The following is a 21,867-nucleotide window of genomic DNA, read 5'->3' on the forward strand; positions in this document are numbered from 1 at the left end:
AATGAGGGAGCGGTTCTTTTGCCCAGACTTGAACCCTTGTTATACACGAGTGCCTTAACGGCCATTGCGAGAACGGCAGTTGGCCTTAAAGGCAGTTAGGCGGAGTTACATGGCAGCGCGTTGGAAATCCAACGGCTATCACCGCGCCAACGGAGGTCACGGTCTCCGTTCCGTCGGCAGATGGGCAAGATGGCTGCGCCCAGCAACGTGTCCCCGCTGCAGGCGAGCGCACGGCCACATAAACGCTTCGTGTGGACACCGTCGCTGACGCATTTGCAAATTAACTTGTGGTAGGACAACGGTGCTGCGGTTAGTTCAAGCGATGCAGTATGAATTAGGACGCTTCACCACATCGGAACTCCAATAAGCGCAGCCATTTGCAACGCCATGAATCGGATTGGTTCGGTTAAATGTTATGCAGTACTCACCAGTTCACATTAAAGAGCATACTCTCTCTCTCTCTCTCTCTCTCTCTCTCTCTCTCTCTCTCTCTCTCTCTCTCTCTCTCTCTCTCTCTCTCTCTCTCTCTCTATGCAGTACTCACTGTACTGTTACAAAAAATGGTTGCGACGAGTGAAAGAAATACACTGTAACATGCAGCGCAGAAAATAATCAGAGAAGAAAATTTTTGAGTTCGCGAGGTAGCATTTCATGAGTAACGTGATAAATCAACCAAACGGAACTGATCATGGGAAGTGCCGTATGAGCACATCCCCCACCGTTCAGTTCCAATGGCTGTTCGGGCATTCAACTGCCGTTTGTGTTAACGGCCGTTGCAAGTGCCCATGTAGCAGGAGTATTGTAAAAGCGATGGCTGATTTGCCGTTGATTATTGCTGCAATGGCGGTCGACCAGTGTCACAGGCAATTTTTCATTCGGTTTTTAATGGGCTACCCTGTCATTAACGGAGGCGTTTTGGCTGCTTGCGGCAAACGTGTCGTGAAGGTGCAAGATGCAGCCAGGTGCTGCATCTCGGTTGCCAGAAATGGCTGCCCGCTGCCTTTGTAAGCAATAGCGCTGCTATCGGTGGCTTGCCGTTTAGACGCTTACGGTGGCAGCGCTGACGCTGTTACTTAGTGATGCATGCGCAACACGGGGAGGAGCGTTATATTAAATTATGCAGTCAAAGCCGTGGCGCTACGCCTGCTCGATTTTACTTAGCATGTTCATTGTGACGAGCAATTTTTGGTTTGTTCATAGTAAATCGGCTATTGTGTAAAAATGAGAGCTTGTTTTTTAATTTTTGTTGTGCAGGCCGCTGCACATAGTTCAATGCAGACATTCTTCAGGAGACTGATGAAAATGGGGACAAAATATCCATGTTCTGTGTTCTTTTAATTTTTTTTTTATTATCGTTGAAGGGTACGCTTTTAGCGATGAGCTATCATGAATTCCATACGTGTCTTAAAATAGCTTCTATCAGCACCTGCTCCGAAAAAGCTGCTCCAAAGCGGCCTAAGATATAGCATCACTGATATATATATATATATATATATATATATATATATATATATATATATATATATATATATATATATATATATATATAGTAAAATGCCACACTATTCTGCAATCGATGTGCAGTGCACGGTCAATATGTGATTTTTTTAATACTTTTAATTCATTTAAACATGAGTTTAAACATGGGGACCACCAACGCGCCAGTGGTCGTCGGCCAAGAACTCGTCGCGAGATGAGCTATGGAAATGTGGGGGACAAACATAGACTCAGCTGGCACTCGATAGGCGTGGCTGGAAATCTTTGGGAGAACGCCTTTAATGAAGAGCCTTTCGTCCTGCTTTGGACACAAACAGGCTCATGATGATGATGATGAATCGCCCGTGCCTCTTATTTTAAGGGACAGAAAAATTACGGGAGAAGCTAAGCTTTTTTATTGCGATGCGAAAATGCGTGAGCATCATTTCTCGTTGAGCTTTTAACGATCATGTGTTGGCGGGTATGTCCTTCCAGTGGATATGCCGAAGTGTTAGGTTGGTATTTCGGCATCGTAGGCAAAGGATGTGGTGGATTGACCGCGGGCTTCTCATCGCCCTCCATCGGTTTGCCGCACACCCCCGTTCGCAGCCAGTGGCGAATTCAGTTTGTTGGGAGCAGGGTGGCTAGCCAGACGCAGCCAGTAAAAATTTTTATGGCAGCGGGGATCAGGGGACGCCGCTTAATTTTCGCTAACCTTCCCCCAAATGCGCTGTTCGGCCTCTCGAGTGAGGCTTACACAAGCAGTTCAGAACGGCGGGCCTGCTCCCATGTTCCTAACGCGATCTCCACAAGACGAGACCCTCCGGCTGGAGCCCGCCCTGCCTCCAATGAAGACTTCGCTCTTTGTGCTCGATGCTGCAACCGTGAGGGATGGGCGAAAGTATAAACACGCCTGCGTATAACGGGATGCGTGCTACGATGGGTGTGTTCGAGTGCAGTAATACCTTTTGTTGCTTTGGTACCAGGTTCAGGCTGCATTTACCGGAAAAAACTGCGATGTAGTCGAGATCCGTTAATCGCGCATTCAATAAGCTTCGCACATACAGGCCGTGTCTGACATCAATCCGTGATCACGTACAGGTGCGGTCAAAAATAAACGAAGCCCGCGTTGGATAATTTCTCTGCCAATCTGAATAGCCAGCAGCCGCTTAGGAGATAAACTAACCCTAAATTAAGAAACCCGTGCTCCGTGTACTTTTGATTGCAGTTGTACATATATCAAAACGTCGCCGCTTAGTCACACGATTGTTTGAGCTCATAAAGAGAAGTAGAGAATAACCTTGGCGCCGCCCTAAGCATGTCAGAGCGAGAATAACACCCAAGCGTGTTTCGACTAAGGACCGCCGTATGTATGGCGAAAAGGTGGGACCACCTGACGGTTGCAGGTCGCTTACGTCTAAGAGAATTCCCTGCAGAGCCCGGCCCACCCTGGTTTTCCTATTTTTAACACGGACGTGTTTTATCCCCGGATACACGAAGATTAATCGCTGGCGTTATATCCGTCACGGAAGTGACGCCAGTGCAATTAAGCGGCCTGTAAAGGGTGCACCCCTGCAGACAGGGTCTTCTTGCGGGGAAGCAACCTTTAGGACTAAACAGTACGTTATACTTAGGGTTGTTCGTTTTCGGGTTTAACATGAAAGTGTTTTGTGCCAGTATACACCAAGATTTCACTGACGTCACATCTGTCACGGAAATGACGCCAGTACACCTCTGCCGAAGCGACCCGCCAGCAGGGCGCCGCTCGCCAAGCACACCCACAAGACAGCCGCCGACCCGCAAATCATGCTCAGCTGCAGATTTCGCTGTACATTTCACTTTGGTGTTTTACCTATTCCTATGACAGAGGAATCAACCACAGTTTTTTTCCCCTTTTTCCCGCTGGCTGTCCATGAAATAACCACTTTTTCGCACGCGATTCCCCAAGTCTACACGTCGTCTGCTTTCATCGAAAACGAACAGCCATTTCGCAATGGCCCGGAAGAAAAACAAAATGGACACAACAATCGTACGGTTGTGCAGACCACTCCGCGGAGGTTTTTAGAGGATTTAGTGTTTTACTTTCCCATCCCTATTTTCTCTCTCTCCCTCTCATTTTCTTCCCTTGGGTACGCCCTCTTCCTCCTTATATCAAATAGCATTCTTCTTACGCTCCAGTGCCTAAAAATAAAATTTTGCTACTTCTAAAATATGCGGCTGTCGATTGAATGCGAGTAACATTGTTTGCCTAACGTCCAGAGGCAGAGACAGAACTTTATAACAGGTGTGGTGCGATTATGACAAAAATTGCGAGAAGATACTCCGTAACCGGGGATATTTATTTCACTAAAAGCGACGGTCCTGACGGCAGTTCGGCGTCGAACACTCGCTCGATCTATACAAAAGCTACAGTTGCTGGATGTGCAGTCCACTTGCAGGAAGGGAGGACGCAGCGACGCCTTTGCACAGCCGCCCCGTTGTTCACTGGTTGGCTCCTGCAACGATGGGCAGACCATATATGCATATATGTATACATTGCAGTATTCGCGTGTTAATTTGTATATATTGCACATTTGTTTTCGCAAGCTGCTTGCAGACGTGTCTGCCGAAACTAGAGCAAGAGGAACGAAAATCACCATGCTGCTCTTCGTGCGTATAATCAGCTGAGAAAAAAATTGGCTCCAATCCACGCTGTGAAGGTGGTTAGAAAGCAAAGCTTTGAACGACACCCACAACAACTGCCCATGCGACGTCACTTGAATTTACATACGTGGCTCTACAAAGAGCGACGCCAGAGATTCTGCCAGCCGTTACCTGCCGTCCGGGCTAGAGCTGCGGACGACGCCGCCGCTGTAGCCCGGACGTGCGCGGCAGAAAACTGAGCGTCTTTCGAAGGGTGAGACAGCGGAACTCAGCCATCCTGATGTGCTAGCTTGTGGCTACACCAACGCGCGGCACAAGCGCAGACACCTAAACAATTCGACATGTGAGCTTAGTGATTCCCATTTATACCGATTTAAACTTATCAAGCTGACATCACGCCAGCTTTTTTCTGCAGGTCTCCTGCATCACGTATCCTTGATGCCAAACAGACATTATCATTACTTTCGTAAGTTTAAGAATTGCGAGAAAGCTGAGGGAACTTTTACAATCGCTATTTAGCAGATCCAGTTGCTCCTTTCGCCTTTTGTAATACTTGTTAAAACCCAACCGAATTGGTATTCACCAATTTAGAAAACAGAGTCCCATTCATTTCAAGCAGTGCGCAAAATGCAGCGTTTCTCTAGCGGCCAGATGTCTGTATGTGGTCTCTACATTTTGTTTTTCCGCCCTGAAAACCAACCCATTAAAGTATGTTTGCCGTAGGACCACTTAATCCCGTCGGGTCCGGGTTACCCAGGAGGTGCTGTCGAACAATTTAATCAAGCCGTGAGAAGGAAGGGCGCAATGGACGCGAAGCACGCCAGAACAGGACAAAAACAACCGTCGCTAAATCAGACGACACGCGCCCGCCTGTGCGAGCAGGCAGCTGCGCGCGGGGAACGCTGGGTAATAGCGCCCTATCGCTGCGCCGTCTATACTGTGCTCCGGGAGTGAAAACCGCCCTCCCCTCCCCATCCTCGTTCGGAGTTTCTCGTTCCGCACGCCACGAATGAATCGTTGGCTGGTAGAGGTAGAAAAGTTTGCTTTAAAAATTCAATGCCGTTCCACCCTGCGAATGTGAATGACCAGCGGAGCTGTAAAGTTTTGTTGTTGCTACTAATCATAGCGCTCTCACACGAGTAGTGTAGAGTCTGCTCCCCACGCCAACCTAGCTTTCCCGCCCGGCCCGTTCTCTGTGCGGAGAACTATCCCAGATGAACAAAAAACATGCGACGCACATATATCCCATGTGCTGGTTCATAATACCACAGCCAGCCCAACCCCACTCCTCTCTCACAATGGGCCCAGAGCCTTGATGTTCCATTTTCGAAGGGCTTCATCCTCTGGCGCAGGGATTTATGCCCCCCCCCCCCAGAAGGATTTCGACACCCCCAAAAAACATTCCACAAAGAGCACACGCCAAGGTATTTATACACCCACCTTAACAACCCCCCCCTCCCCCCCCCCCCTAGAAGGATTTCGACCCTCCCAGAAAGATTCCACAACCGCGCGCACACCACCCAGTTATTTATACATCCTCCGCAACACCCCACAAAGGATTTCGACACCCTCAAAAGATTCCACAACCACGAGCACACTGCCCAGGTATTTCAACACCCTCCCCAACACCCTCACTGTAAGGATTTCGGCACCCCAAAAGTATTTCGACACCCCTAAAAAAACTCCACAACCACAATCACACCGCCCAGTTATTTATACACCCTCCCCAACACCCCCAAAGGATTCCTACACCAAACAAAAATATTACACAACCACGAGCTCCCCATCACCCTCCAAAAGGATTTCGACACCCCCCAAAAAGATTCCTCAACCACGACCACATCACCCAAATATTTATACCCCCCCCCCCCCAACAGCCCCTAACATCCCCCTAAAATCGCAATTCTGGATAGCCCCCTGCTCTGGCCGCTTGACACGATTTGCTTCGCGATCCCCCTCCGACTTTCCAATGTCTTCGATCTGTCTCGTTTTCTTTCTCACCTGACGTTTGCTGTGTATTGATTCGGAAGGATGCACTGCGGTTTTATTGCACCCATGTCAAAGGGTACTCAAAGGATCGACATTTGGGGCAGTTGGTACACTGATTAGGAATGTTGAACGACAGAGTAGCAGGTATACAGTGTCCGCGTTTCTCGTTCCTCGTGCCTGTGTCTGCACACACTGCCGTTCAACATGCTCAAAGGGTACACTAGCATACAACGCAGTGTGGGGGACAAACCAGAATCGAGGAAGAAAGGAATGGATAGTTCGTCGGGCCGCCGTCGCAGAAGTAATCAATGCGCGCTTCACAGAGACGTGGAGCATGGCGAGTTTTGGTGTGCGGACATCTAAAAGAAGTAAGGGAACATAGCCTAGTACAGCTCCGCTCTAAAAACAAAAAAAAAAAACAAAAAAAAAAAAACCCCGTCTGCAGGGGAAACAAACGACTTGAGTGGAACTGTTTTTGTCGAGTCTTCTCAATTTACAAGCGGAAAGTTTGCACCCGGAAAGGAGTGATATAGCATGTAAAAGGATTACATCTAAAATGAACTATAAAATAGTTTACTCCTAAGCAGAAGTGACAAAGGAGTTTACACCCAAAAAGGAGTGGTACGTTGCACCAGCGACACGCAATGGGAAATTTGAAATGTAGCGCATTATCTGTTTAGTGGGTATTTTTTGTTTAACACAACAGCAATCCTTGGAGAGCAGACTAACCACATGGAGCGTTTTCTGCGAGCGACGCGACGAGCGATGCGACGGGGATCCGCCACCTTGCGACGGCAAAACGCGATCCGCACAGCGCCCAGTACGATTATCGAAGTACGCACGGCCGCAAGGTTTTTTTGTGCATTTGCAACAAAAACGGGAAATAAACGCATTTCAGTAAGCAGAGGGTCGTGCTTTTCTAGGATGCACTGTGCCACCACTCGCTCCTTCCTCTCGTTCTCTCCCTAGTGAACCAAACGATTCGATGAGCGATTTGGTCCGCGGCGAAAAGTAGTTCGTTGCTAGGCGCGTCGCTCCTCAAATCGCTTGCCAAATCTCTCCATGTGGTTAGCGCTGAACAGAGCAAAAGGGACGAGACAGAGACGGTACACAGCTCAGAACATCTTAGTTGCGTCGCGTCTACGTCTCGTCCTTGTCCCTTAATTTTCCGCTGTTCCAATGATGTGCCAACACGCCCAAGGTTATACCTTAGTTAACAACAGCCTTGTGCCAGTTATACGCAGCTGTAAGTTAGCGCTTCCCTTTTTACTTCCGCAGCCGTATACCGCGCCGGGCAACTCAGTGCCACTCATGTCTTCGTGTGTTTCTACTTTGCCCAGTCTAGGGAGCCTACATAAGCCGCGCCTTCGTCGTTTAGGGTGGTGCCACTCTTTGTAGGGAGCCTACATAAGCCGCGCCTTCGTCGTTTAGGGTGGCGACAGCAGAGTCCAAGGTTTCCTAACGGTGGCTGCGGCGGCCGCCAAACTTGACGGGCCGCCATATTGGTGCCCCAGTGCCCGCCCGACCCAGGGAGCCGGCATGCGCCGCGCCTATGGAGGCGCGGAATAGGCTATCTCTAGAACGACCTGCTTCGAAACGATAGTGCGTGGTTATCGCCAAGCAGCTTTCCAAAAACTTCCTGCTGCTGGGAACAGTTGAGATCGTGGGATCATTCGTTTAATGCGGCATTCACGTCCTTGGTAAAGGCTTGCCAATGCCTCCTTTGGAGGCCCTAGCTGTACGTAGAAGCGCGCGAATACGCGATTTTTTGTGCGTGGAGCTCGATGTGGCGCATAGCCGGTGTATCTTGTTTTTCACATGCAGAATCGTGCTACGGTGCAATTATTTTTCGCAGGTCAGTTCGGTGGCAAGCACGAAATATATCTCAGAATTATCTGCTAATACATAAGCATTCTTCCGACGCTTGTTGCACGAACGTTTCATTTCCTTGGTGGCATTGAAGGAACACGTCTCTTTTAGGGGCGAAGCCCCTTAATGGCTCGGGCTGTGGCCGTTTCATGTCGTCGTCGATGTAGTCATGGCACTAAAACACCGGGACCCTTGTTTACGCCTTAGGGTAAAGCGTAACGTGTACTAGGAAAACACACCAGGTCACTCGTTTTCCAATGCCTCGCGCTAGAACGCGCTGCGCTTCAAAGCTGTATCCTTCTACCCCCAACGGTTTCACCTCCGTGGCAAAAACGCCAAAGCGCCGAGGATACACTTGTACACCGCACGCTTCGCTTTTCCCCAGGTTTCACGTTAGTGGAAATGGTCGGGGATTTTATGTCGCCTTACCTCGCCGTCATTCTTAACCCGGGAAGGTTCTGTTTAGGTAATTGCACGATGACGCCCGATTAGAGAGACGGTAATTTCATTTTCAGTTTTTGGCTTTTATACCATTTTTTAATTGTTTTGGCACTATTACCCTTTTATTTTTATGCACTATTATTCAATTGAATAGGTTGACTTTTCAAATTACGCATTTTTGTGCAGATACAAGGCACTACATGTTATTAGGGTACCCCGCAAATGCTATAGCATAGAAAATATCGGTGTAGTAGTAAAGTTTCCGATACAATAAAAATGGCCCGCACAGACTAAACCACTGTTGCCTATAGAACCTCCCCAGCCTATGCTTGAATCGTTCTGCCCAAACTGGGCATCTTAACGTGCCCAATGTGTAATTTAACACGTTTACACACACTAAAAAGAATATTGTTGAGGTGGCAACACAAAATATTACATCTATGGCTGAACATACACGTCATCATGCCTTGAAGCATACTTTCATTACACGCATAAAGGAAGACAAACTTCACGTAAAATTCTTTTATTGCACTGCTTGCATGACATGCAGATGCCCCCTTCTCGAACAACAGGCGTACATGGAAAATACAACAAAACACACAAAGTAAATGTGTCCGAGCTAATAAAGGCATCGAATTTCAAGAAGCACTTTACGTAGCAGACTAATGCATGTAAAAGTTACCACTCATTCGTGACTTTTTTCCAATGGAGCTGTTGAAAAAAAACTGAACACACAGGCAACGAGCAAGATTAAAGCCCAGATGGGCTACACAGGTGGACAATGCTGATGAGACAAACGCAGAGATAACTAATGAAGGAGAAAGCAAGTAGAGAAGAATACGGCTTGCTTCACTGATGACAGTGAGAAAGCATTTTACACGTCTGCATAAGTAGTACTTTGAGCAAGGATACATACATGAACCAAAATATTGGGGAATAAATCAATAAGAAAATTCCCCAAGCCCCACTGGGTTAATTTAAATTACCCCACTGAAAATTACATGACATCAGTCGAGAACAAAAACACGTCGTGAGCAACTGACACAATGGAGAGCAACGTCTCGAGAGAAAGGTGCAATGTGAACGAAGGCACACCACTGTTCTTGTTTTTGAATGCCTTTTTCGGGCTGGTACTGAGGAACAGCAAAAGAAAATGTTAGCAGTAAAATATTTTACAGCTATTTTGAACACACTATAATGTAAATTATACAAATAAGGCATCAATTTTCCTTTATCATCATTGTACGGCAATGAAGTTGCATAGAGTCCTTAACAAAGGCAGTCCTAAATTATGATTGAACGTACCACACCCAAGTCTTGAAGTGTCCTCACATAAAAAAAAATTTATCGCAGCTGCGTACGCTCTACGGTTCTAGCTGGCTGCTGAACTACTCCAAGTTTGCCGCAGCACAGGTTTTGCTTGCTGCCCCATTTACTCTGTGTTCATGCTGCTGCCTGAGGTAAATCTTTAGTCTTGTTCGGACATATTTTTCGAGAAGCAGCTTCTCTACAGTAGGCTTGTGCAAACTGCAACATCCCAAGTGCATTTTTACAGACTTCTGCAGGGCACTCAGAATGCTTGAAAATGGCTTTTTCACCTTCATGACTTCAACCATTTCAGCAAACGTTTTGAAGTTTTCTTCACAATCCATCAAAATTGTCATTACAGACATGCTTGGCTGGATCAGATTTCCAGCATTTTTCACGTACTCCTTCAACTGGATGAGGCTGCTGTATTTCCCAGGAGCACTGTCAGTCAGTACTGCTTTACAGCTTTTGCAGTTACCTATAGATTTTAAAACAGACCTCAGAAGGAAACCACCGATGTACGCTACGATGTCGCACTCTGCTTCCGTCAGTCCAATCACAAACAAGTTCTCTAACTCCTCAGCCTGCTGAATGGGGTCTTCCTCTAGCTTTTTTAAGCTTGGCTCAAGCAAGTCAGCCAGATGACTGCTGTCGTCAATGTTGTAGCTCGAAGTCTTAGGGGTGTGTACAAACTGGCTGACACAAATGGCCTTCAGTGCACATTTAACATCATACGCACTTGGAACTGGCTTCTTCAACCTCACAACTGAAAAAATATTTTCTAGGCAATCTTGGATCAACCTAGCAGTGAGGAGGTACAAGTACCCGCGCCTCGCCAGGAGCTCCTCTGACAGGCGCAGCACAACAGTTGTAGACACCAAAAGACCGGCCTGCGATGGCTTCCAGTGTGCAGTTGCTCCCATGTTCATCCGAGTGAATGTAGCACATGCCAGCTGCAATGTCCCAACTGCTTCCTGGTGCTTTGCGCGGTCAAAATGACTTAAAGCAACGATGGGGTGTCGTGATGACATCAAAGTGTACCACTTAGTGACAAGGTCAAAAAACCAGGCAGTTGCTTCAGCTTCCGGCTTCAAGATTTTGAGCTTGATTAGATAGCGAATGGCAGGAGGTGCTTCACGGAACAACTGCACTGCGATGTTTACTTTCATTTTTGCGAAATGTCCATCGCTGACATGAATGTCCGACAGCTTGTTAGCGATTTTGAGGTCATTTTTTTTATCATATTCGAGAACAGCCTCAACATGTTCAAGGGTAACAGTTTTTCCTGGGATGCAATGCTCCTCTGTCGTCTCCTTCCCCAGGGTAAAACTTCCTGAGCGGAGAAGCTGCCCACGTATGTTTTTCAAAACGTGAGCAGGATCAGCCATGAAATACAGCTCCCTACCATCCAAGTGAGGGTGTGGTATAGAGCAGACAGTTTGCGAGTGCCTGTGGCTTGAAAACTCCAGCAGCTGCCACACTTTCCTGTTGGCACTTCCCATGTCACTTGTTACAACAAGAACTCTCAGGGACACCTCAAAACAAAGCGCAATTAAATGAAATATAAGCTCCTTTAAAAGGCTTCCGTCAGTAGAACGACCAGTGAAGTGGTAAGCGATGACCTGTTTCCACCTCGTGTTTAGACCTCCAATCATAAACACGAGGGCATGGTTTGCAACGTTGTCAGTTAACTCTGGAAGTGTCGTACCCCCAAAAAGGCAATCCAGAGAGCGGTCATGTTCAAACCCTTGACTAATTTCCATCTCATCCATGAAGAGGACGCAATCTTTTTCAATGTCTTCCATTGTTTCTGCCTTACGCTTTAGAACATCCAGCACTTCAGTAAGTACACCAGGCAGAAAGCGAATGTTTTGCATTCTTCGAATCAATGTCCGGTTAGATGGCAGTGGGTATGACAGAGACCTGAGCAATTCGTAGCCTGTTGTACCACATGCGTGCTTTATTTGGAGGGCTACGCGTATAGTCTGAACTGACCACTTGCGAACCCTGCCTTTTGTTGTTAGAGCCTTCGTTTGATCTGCAGCAAGAAATGTCGATGATCTTAATGCGTTCAGTTCTTGCTGAACTAACCTTAGTTTCTTGTTTAGACTACGTACTTTTGATCTCGTCTGCTCATGCAGTTTTACCAAGTTTTTACACCTTCTGCTTAAGTCGGCGTTTTTTTTCCGGAGCTCGGAATTTTCCCGATGCAACGTCGACAATGTGGGAGTTGTGCTGCCTCCAAACATAAATGCAGCTGGCATGGTTGACTGTTCTTGTGGAGGAGTGAGACCTGCATCATTTGCTACGGTGTTGGGAGGGAGCTGTTTCAGAATGGCTACGGATGAACCTGGAGTAGCGTTTGTGTCGCTTGCTAGATTGTTGGCAGACAGGTGTGGTGGAGAGGCGGCTACTGTCTCATGATGACACCCAAACTCACCAGTGCTGTCTGCGTCATTGGCTGGAGGAACAAATGGCAGGGGCACACGCACGGATGTACACTCACACCTGCACTCGGCAGCACTGTCCGCATCACTTTCTAGATTGTTTGTAGGCGGTAGAGGAAATGAGAAATCTCCCAATGCGTGAGCAAGCCTGGACTCAGGATCGCTGGTACTGATGCTTGCTGCCTTGTTGGTGGGCAAACTTGACAGCAAGTGGGCTTCTGGAGGATCACCTCTCGCGAATTCAGCAGTGTCATGAGGAAGAGCATCTGGCTGTAAAACGGCTGCTGAAATATGAGCACTCAACTGAACACCGTGCTCAAAACTCGTTATGTCGCAAGGATCCGTAGGCAGCTGTGGAATGTCTCCAGATGTGCAAACACGCTTGGTGTTAGACGAATTCGCAGGTTTCATGGCAGAAGTGCGCTTCTTCGGGGACTTCCGGTGTTTTGGAGCAGCTGGAAAAAATTAAACATACAAACATTACTACAATAACATGCTTGTCTATGCATTCTGACTCAGCAAACAGTTCCAATACTTATTTTCGCTTTGCAGACTAAAAATTACAAGCAAAATGTTATCACGCACTTTCTTGAATGGTCTGCACCACACAAAGCATATTACTATTCCTTATAGATGTTCTGAGTAAACAAAAATAAGAGCGAAATGCCGCAGTGCAATTGAGGCAATGGATTTAGATGAGTTTGTCTTTTCTCTGAATGACCCAAACTAGATTCACAAATTCAAAGGAAAATTAAATTTGTGTCCATTTTACGGCTTTATATAACGAGTTCAGATATGTTCTTACCACGATAGGGAAAGAGAGTTGGGACAGCATCCGGCCTCAGCTTTTTCAGTCCATCTTGTCGGTGCTGCTCAAAACTTGAATCTTCAAAATGTGCCTAGAACAAAAAAAGTCAATCTAAACAATAATTGAAAACCACATAATGCATTTGAATTACTCGCTCGAGAGGCAGAATGATCGCTTTCGCGCGTTTTTTATCTTTTGGAATGGAAATTGATTATGCCCTCTAATTGCAGTACGGGAATTTTTATGGGGCGGCTCGCCACAGAAATCTTTGCAGACTTTAGTGACCCCTTATACGCCGTTTGGCAGTGTTGCATGAAAGAATCAATCATATATTCCACCCCCGCACGGAATATCAGCACAAGCAACGCAGGGAACAATTGCCCGTCTACGGTAGGGGGGATTTCACAACACCTACGAGGCGAGTCTACGGTAGAGGGGGAGATTTCACAAAGCCTACGGGGGCGCCAGCCAATTTTTTCGGCGACCCGATGAATATCCAGCCCACGGCAGCTTCAAAATCGATTGCCGAACTCTGAATTGCAGCGCATTCGAAGATTTGGCAGTCGCTCAGTGACCGCTTTTGTCGCTTGGTCTCGACCAATTTTTGTCGCAGTGACGAGAATCGCGTTTTTTTTTTTTTTTTTTTTTGTAGCAAGCTTGAACGGTCCGGGCCTTCCGATTCCGGGGATGTTTTATAACCAGGCTTAGTTTTGAACATTCACGTTTCATGCATGCGTAATCCGGCATAATCGAACCACGCAAAGCATCCACTTGCGCACACGCTGCATTCGCACGCTAAATTGCCGCTCGGCTACGCGCAGCCGTCGCTGGAAGCCATCAAAACAGCCATGGCCTCCGCTACCGGCGCGCAACGGCGCTGCGGCGACGGAGGAGACGTTGAGGACACGACGGCGCTCGGTGAAAGCGTTGCAGGTGCATAGCACTTACATAATAGAATATAGCTGCAAGTACGCGTGCGAAAAACATGAAGCGAGGTGCAATACTCACAGCGCAAACACGAGAAGCAGCAGTGGGCTCCCAGCGGTCCCTTTTCACTTGTACAAGCCAGCGCTTTCTTCGGTTCGGGCTGGCCGGGAAGCGGAACATCCGTGTGCCTTTTCTGCAATGATTCGTACATTGCGGAACGCAACAGCCGGGCATTTTTGGTGCTCACACAACTCCCCACACGTTCACCGAGCTGGCATGGTTACGAAAAGCTTCCCGTGGTCAACAAAAGTCACCGCGAGTCACGGGCGGCAAAGACGCAGCCTTACGCACACGGCGGCAGTGAGCCGACTGGGGCACAACATGGCGCCGTATCGGCCCCGTTGCTATGGCAACGTGTGCTGGCAACGCTGCCCGACGGCGGGAGGCGGCACGAGCTGTGTCAAAGAGTTAGGGAGCCTACATAAGCCGCGCCTTATGTAGGCGCGGCTTATGTAGGCGAAGGCGTGGCTTATGACGAAGGCGCGGCTTATGTAGGCTCCCTAGCCCAGTCTCCCACACCCAGAGTTGTCCTTTCGGATTCTCAGTCGGCAATTCGCAACTTCTCTGCAGGGCTAATCTCCCCACTCGCCCTCAAAATCCTCTCCCGCAGAACACCATCCCACCCCGTGGCTCTGCTGTGGACCCCGGCCCACACGGGAACAGACGCCAATGAAGTGGCCCACCGTACAGCTCGAGCTCTTGTCACCCGAGCAGGCCCTTCTATTGGCTCTACCCACGGCACCCCCAGCTTCCGGGACGCTCTAGTCTCGTACCGGGACATTACCCAGCACTTCCGCCTCCTCCGCAGGATATATCCTCCCCCACACCCTTCCCTCACCCACGAAGCCGCTCGCCACTGGCGGCTACTACAAACCCACACAACCCCCTGCCGAACTCTCCTACACCGCATCAACCCCAATCTCTACCCTTCGCCTCTTTGCCCTCAATGTCTCCAGCCGGATACCCGCTACCATTCCCTTTGCGAGTGTCCCCACGACCAATTTCCCCCTCTTCCTTCCCCCTTACACTGGGAGCAGGCCCTGGAGAGCTCCGACCCGGAAGTGCAGTTGGCACTAACCAACCGGGCCGCCCAGGTCGCGGAGAACATCGCATCCTCCGCCACCCCTCTCCCCTAGACCCAGTTTGCAAATAAAGTGTTTCTCCTCCTCCTCCTCCTCCTCCTCTACTTTGCCGCTGCGAGATGCCGTCCTGTGTCAGTGCGCCGCGTTGGCTCGTGCAGCCCCAGCGGGGCAGGGCGCGCTTGTTCACCGTCAGGGGCTGCAGGGGCAGGGTTCTGCAGGAGTAGCCGTGACAGGAGGGGCCCGGAAGCCGCCCGGAATGCCCCCTGCGCAGTGCCCCTGCAGAGTGGCCGCTCACGTCGCGGTCACGGCTGTTCGGTTTGGGTTGTCGTCATTGCTATAACCACCCTGCTGTTGCCCGCGGTTTTCTCCAACGGCCTCCACCAAATGCCCGCATTCTTAGAACGTTCAATTTCTGAAGAAAAATCCTCCAGTTTTCCGTGGGATGTACGGTTCCCTTCCCCACCCCTTCGGAGTAGATTTCTGCGACGCCCATATTCGAGCCACTAATGGCTTGCTTGACCCGAATTAAATTCTTAGCACCCCAACATTGTGATGGGCCTTCTCGACTTCTAGCCCCGACTGAGCAATAAGGTCGCAGAGGATCAGTGCACAGAAGTTCAACGTTACGGTAAAAATTATGATCTGGCCTGCATGGTCAGGGGGAGGGGGGGGGGGGGGGGGGGGGGACGCACAGTGTCTTGTACTACCATGGAGATCCGAATGATGCCGCTCTCCGTGCAAGAGTGGCCATCGTTCATGGGCATCACGAGAAGTGTCACGACCTGAACGCTGCAGCAGCAGTAAGAGGAATCTTTAGGAGACAGTAGTCATTAAGAGTATACAGCACTGAAGGATTTTCATGTACGATGTGCTTTAGCACATGCACTTCACTCGCGCCCAAAATGTATATGACATAAGTCTCACCTTGCGTTGATTCGGGCTGCGATGCGTGAGCGGGCGATGACCTCTGGTTTCCTTGGAGCGGTCCGACGTCGGTAGCTTCATCTTCGCTAGCTCCGCCCTTGTCTGCAAACGGCAAATCATCGAGTGTATATGCAGTCGCCGCATGAAAGACGTACAGTTACGTGGCAAGCGCCTAATGGGTATACATATGTGCACGCACCCGCTGCAGCAACGCTTGGGGACACCTTCTGCGAAGCCTTGTGCCGGTCTGGATCGTGCTCCCCCGGCCTTGGCCTGAAGACGTTGCGCAGCGCACTTGACACGCGTTGCATCAGGGACCCTGCAGCGGGAGTGCTCAGCTCAGCAGCTGTCGGCCGTTTTGGGACGAAGGAAGAACACGAAGGTGAGATTCCGGTGTAGATAAACGGGGCGACTGCTTTGTCCCGATAACAATACTAACAGCCTTATGGCAAACTCGAAACAAAATTATAGCTAGATATTTATAGATAGCGATAAAGCAGTGTCGACTTCCCGCCACTTTCTGGCGAATTCTCTAAGAGGTCGTTGTTGTAAGAGAATACTTCTCCTGTCGTTGCAGGTTTTTGAATTAACCCAGAAGAAGCACTTCGATATTTCGTTCGTTAAACTGTTTATTCACTTCTCGTTGGAGCCAATTCGAGCAGTCGCCGAAACGATGCTCGTCCGTGGGCCCCTCCGAGTCGTTCTCCTTGCTTTCCGCTTTCGCGGTCACCAAGAGCCCGGCCGCTCCCTCGCTTCCCCGAATTCCGCGAGCGGCCCCTCCCTCCAGTCGTGGTGTCCCGTTACTGCCAGAGGCGCCTCTTAATGGCTTTTCCTTTCCTGCGCCCGGCCGTTCTGTCGTCCCTCTGTGGTCTCTCTCCACGACTGGACGGAAGGTCCGCGCACAGTTCTAACACTCCCCCCCGCAATGAGACAGGGCTCATTCTACGTTATGTTGTTTCCAATGGGAACAGGAGCTGAACCGGTCGTTTTACTGTTTTTCCCTGCGGCACCCTGACCTCACAAGAGCGGATTTTGCCGTCTCGGCCGGGAAACACTGCTGTCACGATGCCGGTCTTCCAGAGCAGCCGCGGGCGGTCCTCCCGTATTAACACCACGTCGCCGACCCCAGGGACCCCTCCTTTCGTTTTCTTCGAGGCGTAGGCCGAACGAAGCTGCCCCAAGTACTCTTTTCGCCACACATTCCAGAACAGATGCAGGATCTGCTTTCGTTTTTGCCAGAGCAGTCGGAGCGAGGTCGCAGAGCTTTCCACGAATTTTTCCTCGTGCAGTGGCAGTGTGGTTAGGCGTCTTCCGGCCAAGAAGCAGGCTGGTGTGAGGGGGGCACCATCGTTAGGGTCGTCGTAAGTGTAAGTGAGGGGCCTAGAATTTATGACTGCTTCGACCTCAGCGAGCACCGTTGACAGCTCGACAAGGCCAAGGGTCTGCCGGCCGATGGTCTTCTTTAGGGCCAATTTTACACTTCGAACCATTCTCTCATAGAACCCTCCCCACCACGGCGCTCGTTCAGCAATAAACTTCCACTCAATGCCCGAGTTGGAGAAGTAGCTCTGGGAATCGGGGTGCCGCAGGGCCTTCCAAAGATTGCCCATGTCTTTAGAGGCGCGTTTGAAAGTCAAGGCATTGTCCGAGTAAACTACTCGGCATAACCCCCTGCGTGACACAAAGCGACGAAAGGCATGGATGAAAGTTCCTGTGCTCATGTCCGTAACGAGTTCCAAATGCACTGCACGCGTCACGGCACAGGTAAACAACACTATATACACTTTCACCATCTTGTCCTTCTCGTTCACAAAAAGGGGGCCGGCAAAGTCAATGCCGACAACCTCAAAGGGCTCTGCTTTGGTGGTCCGTTCGGGGGGAAGGAGTCCGGTGTCTGCCTCGATGTGGGAAGCACTGTACCGCCGGCACACAGCACAAGATCGCACCACACTTTTCACGAGTTGGCGTCCACGCACAATCCAGTATCGTTCGCGCAGCTGCACGAGTGTGTCTCTGGCGCCCGCGTGTAGGAGTTGCAAATGTGCTCGATTTACCAGCAGGACTGTGTATCGGTGCTCCTTGGGCATCACGATCGGGTGGCGCTCATCCCTCGTCTTGTTCGCAGAGCAGAGTCGGCCGCGTATTCTGAGCAGGCCCTTTTCGTCTGTAAACAAGTTAAAGTCCTTCAACGAAGAGTCGTTTGAAAGCTTCATATGCTGTGTCGTGCGGCGTATTTCGTCCGAAAAGGCCGTTTGTTGAGCTTTCTTCAGCCAATACTCTTCGGCTCGTTCAATCTCGGATGCCGTTAATGGACCGGACGTCTTTTCCTTACTTCGCAGGTTATGCAGAAAGCGCATAACCCAACCCGTCACGCGATTCACCTTTGTCGCCGAACTGAAACGCGTCAACTTCAGGAGATCGGGTTGTTCCTCGCAAGTCGTTGTCGCTACATTCACTTCCCTTTTCGTTTCCAACTCTTCAGGCGTGAAACTAGACGGACGCTCCCCGGACGGCCACACTTCCTCCTGTTGTCTTATCCATGATGGACCGTGCCACCACATGTCGCTCGATTTTAGGCTAGCCGCGGTCAAGCCCCTCGTCATGAGGTCGGCGGGATTAGTTTTGCCTGGGCAATGCCCCCACTGTGCGACGTCCGTGTTTTGTTGGATCTCCGCAACCCGGTTCTTTACGAACTCCTTCCACCTTGTCGCGTCACCTCGGATCCAGTGAAGGGTGATCATCGAGTCCGTCCACAAGTGGACGCTGTCGATATGAAGCTTGAGGCTTGACCCGATGAATTGGCAAAGTCGAGATGCCATCAAGGCTCCCATCAGCTCCAGCCTTGCCAATGTGATGGGCTTCACTGGTGCCACGCGGCATTTGGCCATGATCAGGGTGCAGGTTCGTTCTCCTGTGCTGCTCTCTGTGCACAGGTATGCAGCCGCACCGTACGCCTTCTGGCTGGCGTCGCAAAACACATGTAGTGTGCGGTGCACAGGGTTCCCTCCGATATTTCCCTCGTACGTTCGGGGAATGCTCATCTCACTGAGCAAAGGTAGCTCCTGGCACCACTTCGTCCATTCGTTCAGTAGATGGTCGGGTAAGGGGTCATCCCAGGCGATGTTTGCCTTCCAAATTTCCTGGAAGAGTGTTTTTGCCCTCAGTGTGAAAGCTGACAGGAAACCAAGTGGGTCGTACAGCCGAGCGCTTGTCTGTAGGACGAAGCGTTTCGTGTTTCTTTGCTCCGCAGAAAATTTGATGACAGGATCTGGAGCAAAGGTTAGGAGGTCTTCGTTAGGTAACCATGTAAGGCCGAGAACCTTTAGCAGGTTGGCGGGTTGACCAAGACGCACTTCGTTGAGGCTGTCCTGCGTGAAAAGTTCTCTCATTTGGCTACTGTTAGAACCCCACTTGTGCAGGCGCATCGATGCTGCAGCGAAAATGCGGTTAACCTCGCCGTACACCTTTACCGCTTCCTCTTCGCTGGAGGCGCCGCACAGCACGTCATCGACGTAGATGCAGTCTTTCAGCATCTTCGCTGTTTCTGGGTATTGCTGCTCCATTTTCTCAAGGTGGCACTGCAGCGTTGCCGCCAAAAGGAAAGGGCTTGACGTTGTCCCGAACGGCACTCGAGTCATCCTGTATGCAGCGATTTCCGGCAAGGGCTTGCCATTTTCGGGCTTACGAGTAAACCACAAAAATCTAAGCGCATCGCGGTCTTCAGGGGCGACACTTATCTGCAGAAACGCCTTTTCCGCATCAGCGACGAGTGCGACTGGGTGGCTTCGGAAATTTAGTAGCAGGCGCACGAGGTCTGGATTTAGATTTGGCCCACTGTCCAAGTTGTCGTTCAGCGAGTTTGCGTCCGTACTGTGCGATGACGCGTCGAACACGATTCTAAGCTTGGTTGTCGTGCTGTTGTCTCGGAGAACAGGTTGGTGCGGCATGTAATAGGTACGCTGATTGCCGTCGTGTGGATCAGTGGGCGCTTCCTCTGCTACGCCATCGTCAATCAGTCGCCGCATCTCGGTGTCGTACCTTTCCATGAGTTCCGGGGCTCTGTTGAGCCTTTTTGTCAGGGAACGAAATCGTTTCTCTGCCACTGCACGGTTGTCTGCCAACTCTACGTTATCCTTCCACGGCAGCTTCACCTGGTAGCGGCCGTTAACTGTCTCAAGGTTGTTCTTAAACTCGTCCTTAACTTCGCAGTTCGAGGGGTTTTGTGTTAATTCCGACACACCGACGCTCTCTAGCTCCCAAAACTGCCTCAAAATTGGCGCTGTTTCTTGGTCGGCTACTGTCGTACGTAGGACGATCGCGTGGGCACAGTTAACCAGCTGACATGTTGTCGAAGTCTGACCCTGAACTGCCCAACCGAATCTTGTCTCCACTGCCATGAGTTTGTTTTGCAGCTTTCTTACAGAGCCCGTAATGCACTCCCAATAATAATCAGAGCCAACAAGGATTCCGGTGTTCGCGTTCGTTAGTACTGTTGTGTCGTCACCGAGTGGGCAGCGAAGTTCTTCTAGCGACTTGCGAATTTCGTCGTCAGGGCAGGGAATTTGTTGCTCGCAGATTGAGGGTGTTTCCAGCGCCTCAATTACCCTTTCCGTGTTTGCATTATGCCTGCTGATGAGGCGAACCTCAACCACCCGGAATGTTCGTGCGTCGCTCTGCCCTCCAAACACTCCAATCGAGAGTTTCTCCGTGCGGAGCGGCCGACAGCCGAGTCTCTGAGACAGCTCCTCCGTAATAAACGATCGTTGGCTGCCGCTGTCGAAAAGAATTCTTGTGATACTCTTTGTGTTCTGTCCACTGCTCCACGCTGTCACAGTCGGCATGAGTACGGAGGGGCGATCGGTTGTGTTCTCGGATGCATGCAGAGAGATGGGAGCGTTAAACACCTCCTTCACCTTCGTTTCTTCGCCATGCGCATGCATTTTTCTCAAGAACTCCGGGTCGCACATCGTCGTTGCGTGTCGTCGTTTGCAAGCTTTGCATTCGATGCTTGCCCTACAACGCTTTGCAAGGTGTCCGCGCTTGGTGCAGCGGAAGCACCTGCCTTTCGATGTTAGTATGGCCTTCTTTTCCCTCAGGTCTATTTTTGCGTTGCAGTCGGGAGTGTCGTGTGCCTTCGATTGACAAAGTAAGCACTGTGTGTCGGACGACGTCCCGTGCAAGGCCGCTACCGTTGGGGTTCTAGGGGGGGCCTTGTCTGATGCCGCGTGATGCTTGCGAAAAGGAGGCGGGGGCTTACCGTGGTTGTCGTCGGGTCGGCTTTCCGCTGCCCTCTCACGGCTCTCCAGCTCTCGTCGGTAGAAGTGAAGGAGAGATCGGAGTGGAGACCCTTGAGATGATGCTGATGAGCCGGTTGATGCAGAGTCGCCGTTCGCTGATGCTGCACTGCTTGTCCCGTCACTATCTTCGGCTTGCCGGCGGTGATAATCCAAAATCATGTCCGCTGGAAGCACACGTAGCAGCACGGGGTAGAGCATTGCGCTGTACGACTCGTCCGCCACACCTAACGACTTGAGTCCTCGCATGTGCACCTGTAGCCTGTCGTAAAGACGCCGCAGGGCGGGCACATTCTTTGACGACGTCAACGGCTGCGCGTCGATGAGGCCTTGCATGTGCTCTTGTATCAACGCCGCTGGGCTGCCGAAACGCTGCTGTAGAAGATCGACGGCGTCGCTGTAGCACTGGGCAGTCGCTGGGAGTCCTGCAATAGCAGCCGCAGCATCTCCGGTGAGCAGGGACCTCAGGTAGTGAAATCGGTCGCTTGCAGTCAAGTCCTCATTCTTGTGCACTGATTGTTCGAATTGTTCCCAAAACGGTTGCCAATTTTTCCGCTTGCCGTCAAACCGAATGAGTTCTAATTTTGGCAGCTTCGCTT

At 50.3% G+C, this 21,867-nt stretch overlaps 2 protein-coding genes across 2 annotated transcripts in view; both read right to left on the reverse strand.

The window, feature by feature from the left end:
* Positions 1-3,834: 3,834 nt before the first annotated feature.
* Positions 3,835-21,867, reverse strand: part of LOC144152498 (uncharacterized) — a 36,249-nt gene continuing 18,216 nt past the window's right edge. The window contains exons 8-10 of the mRNA XM_077683775.1: positions 16,174-16,293; positions 15,975-16,076; positions 3,835-3,971 (exon numbers count right to left, since the gene is read on the reverse strand). Coding sequence (XP_077539901.1) covers positions 3,958-3,971; positions 15,975-16,076; positions 16,174-16,293 — 236 coding nt within the window. The 3' untranslated portion in view covers positions 3,835-3,957. The remainder of the gene's footprint in view (positions 3,972-15,974; positions 16,077-16,173; positions 16,294-21,867) is intronic.
* LOC144151844 (uncharacterized) lies at positions 8,556-14,323 on the reverse strand. Its single transcript, XM_077683008.1, has 3 exons — positions 13,990-14,323; positions 12,979-13,072; positions 8,556-12,628 (listed from the first exon to the last, which is right to left on the reverse strand). The coding sequence occupies exons 1-3, from the start codon at positions 14,140-14,142 to the stop codon at positions 9,807-9,809; spliced, it is 3,069 nt and encodes a 1,022-aa protein (XP_077539134.1). The 5' UTR covers positions 14,143-14,323; the 3' UTR covers positions 8,556-9,806.

The sequence above is a fragment of the Haemaphysalis longicornis genome, unplaced genomic scaffold (assembly GCF_048455015.1).
Source record: "Haemaphysalis longicornis isolate Haplotype H1 unplaced genomic scaffold, Haemaphysalis longicornis Haplotype H1 scaffold_9, whole genome shotgun sequence".
NCBI lineage: Eukaryota > Metazoa > Arthropoda > Arachnida > Ixodida > Ixodidae > Haemaphysalis > Haemaphysalis longicornis.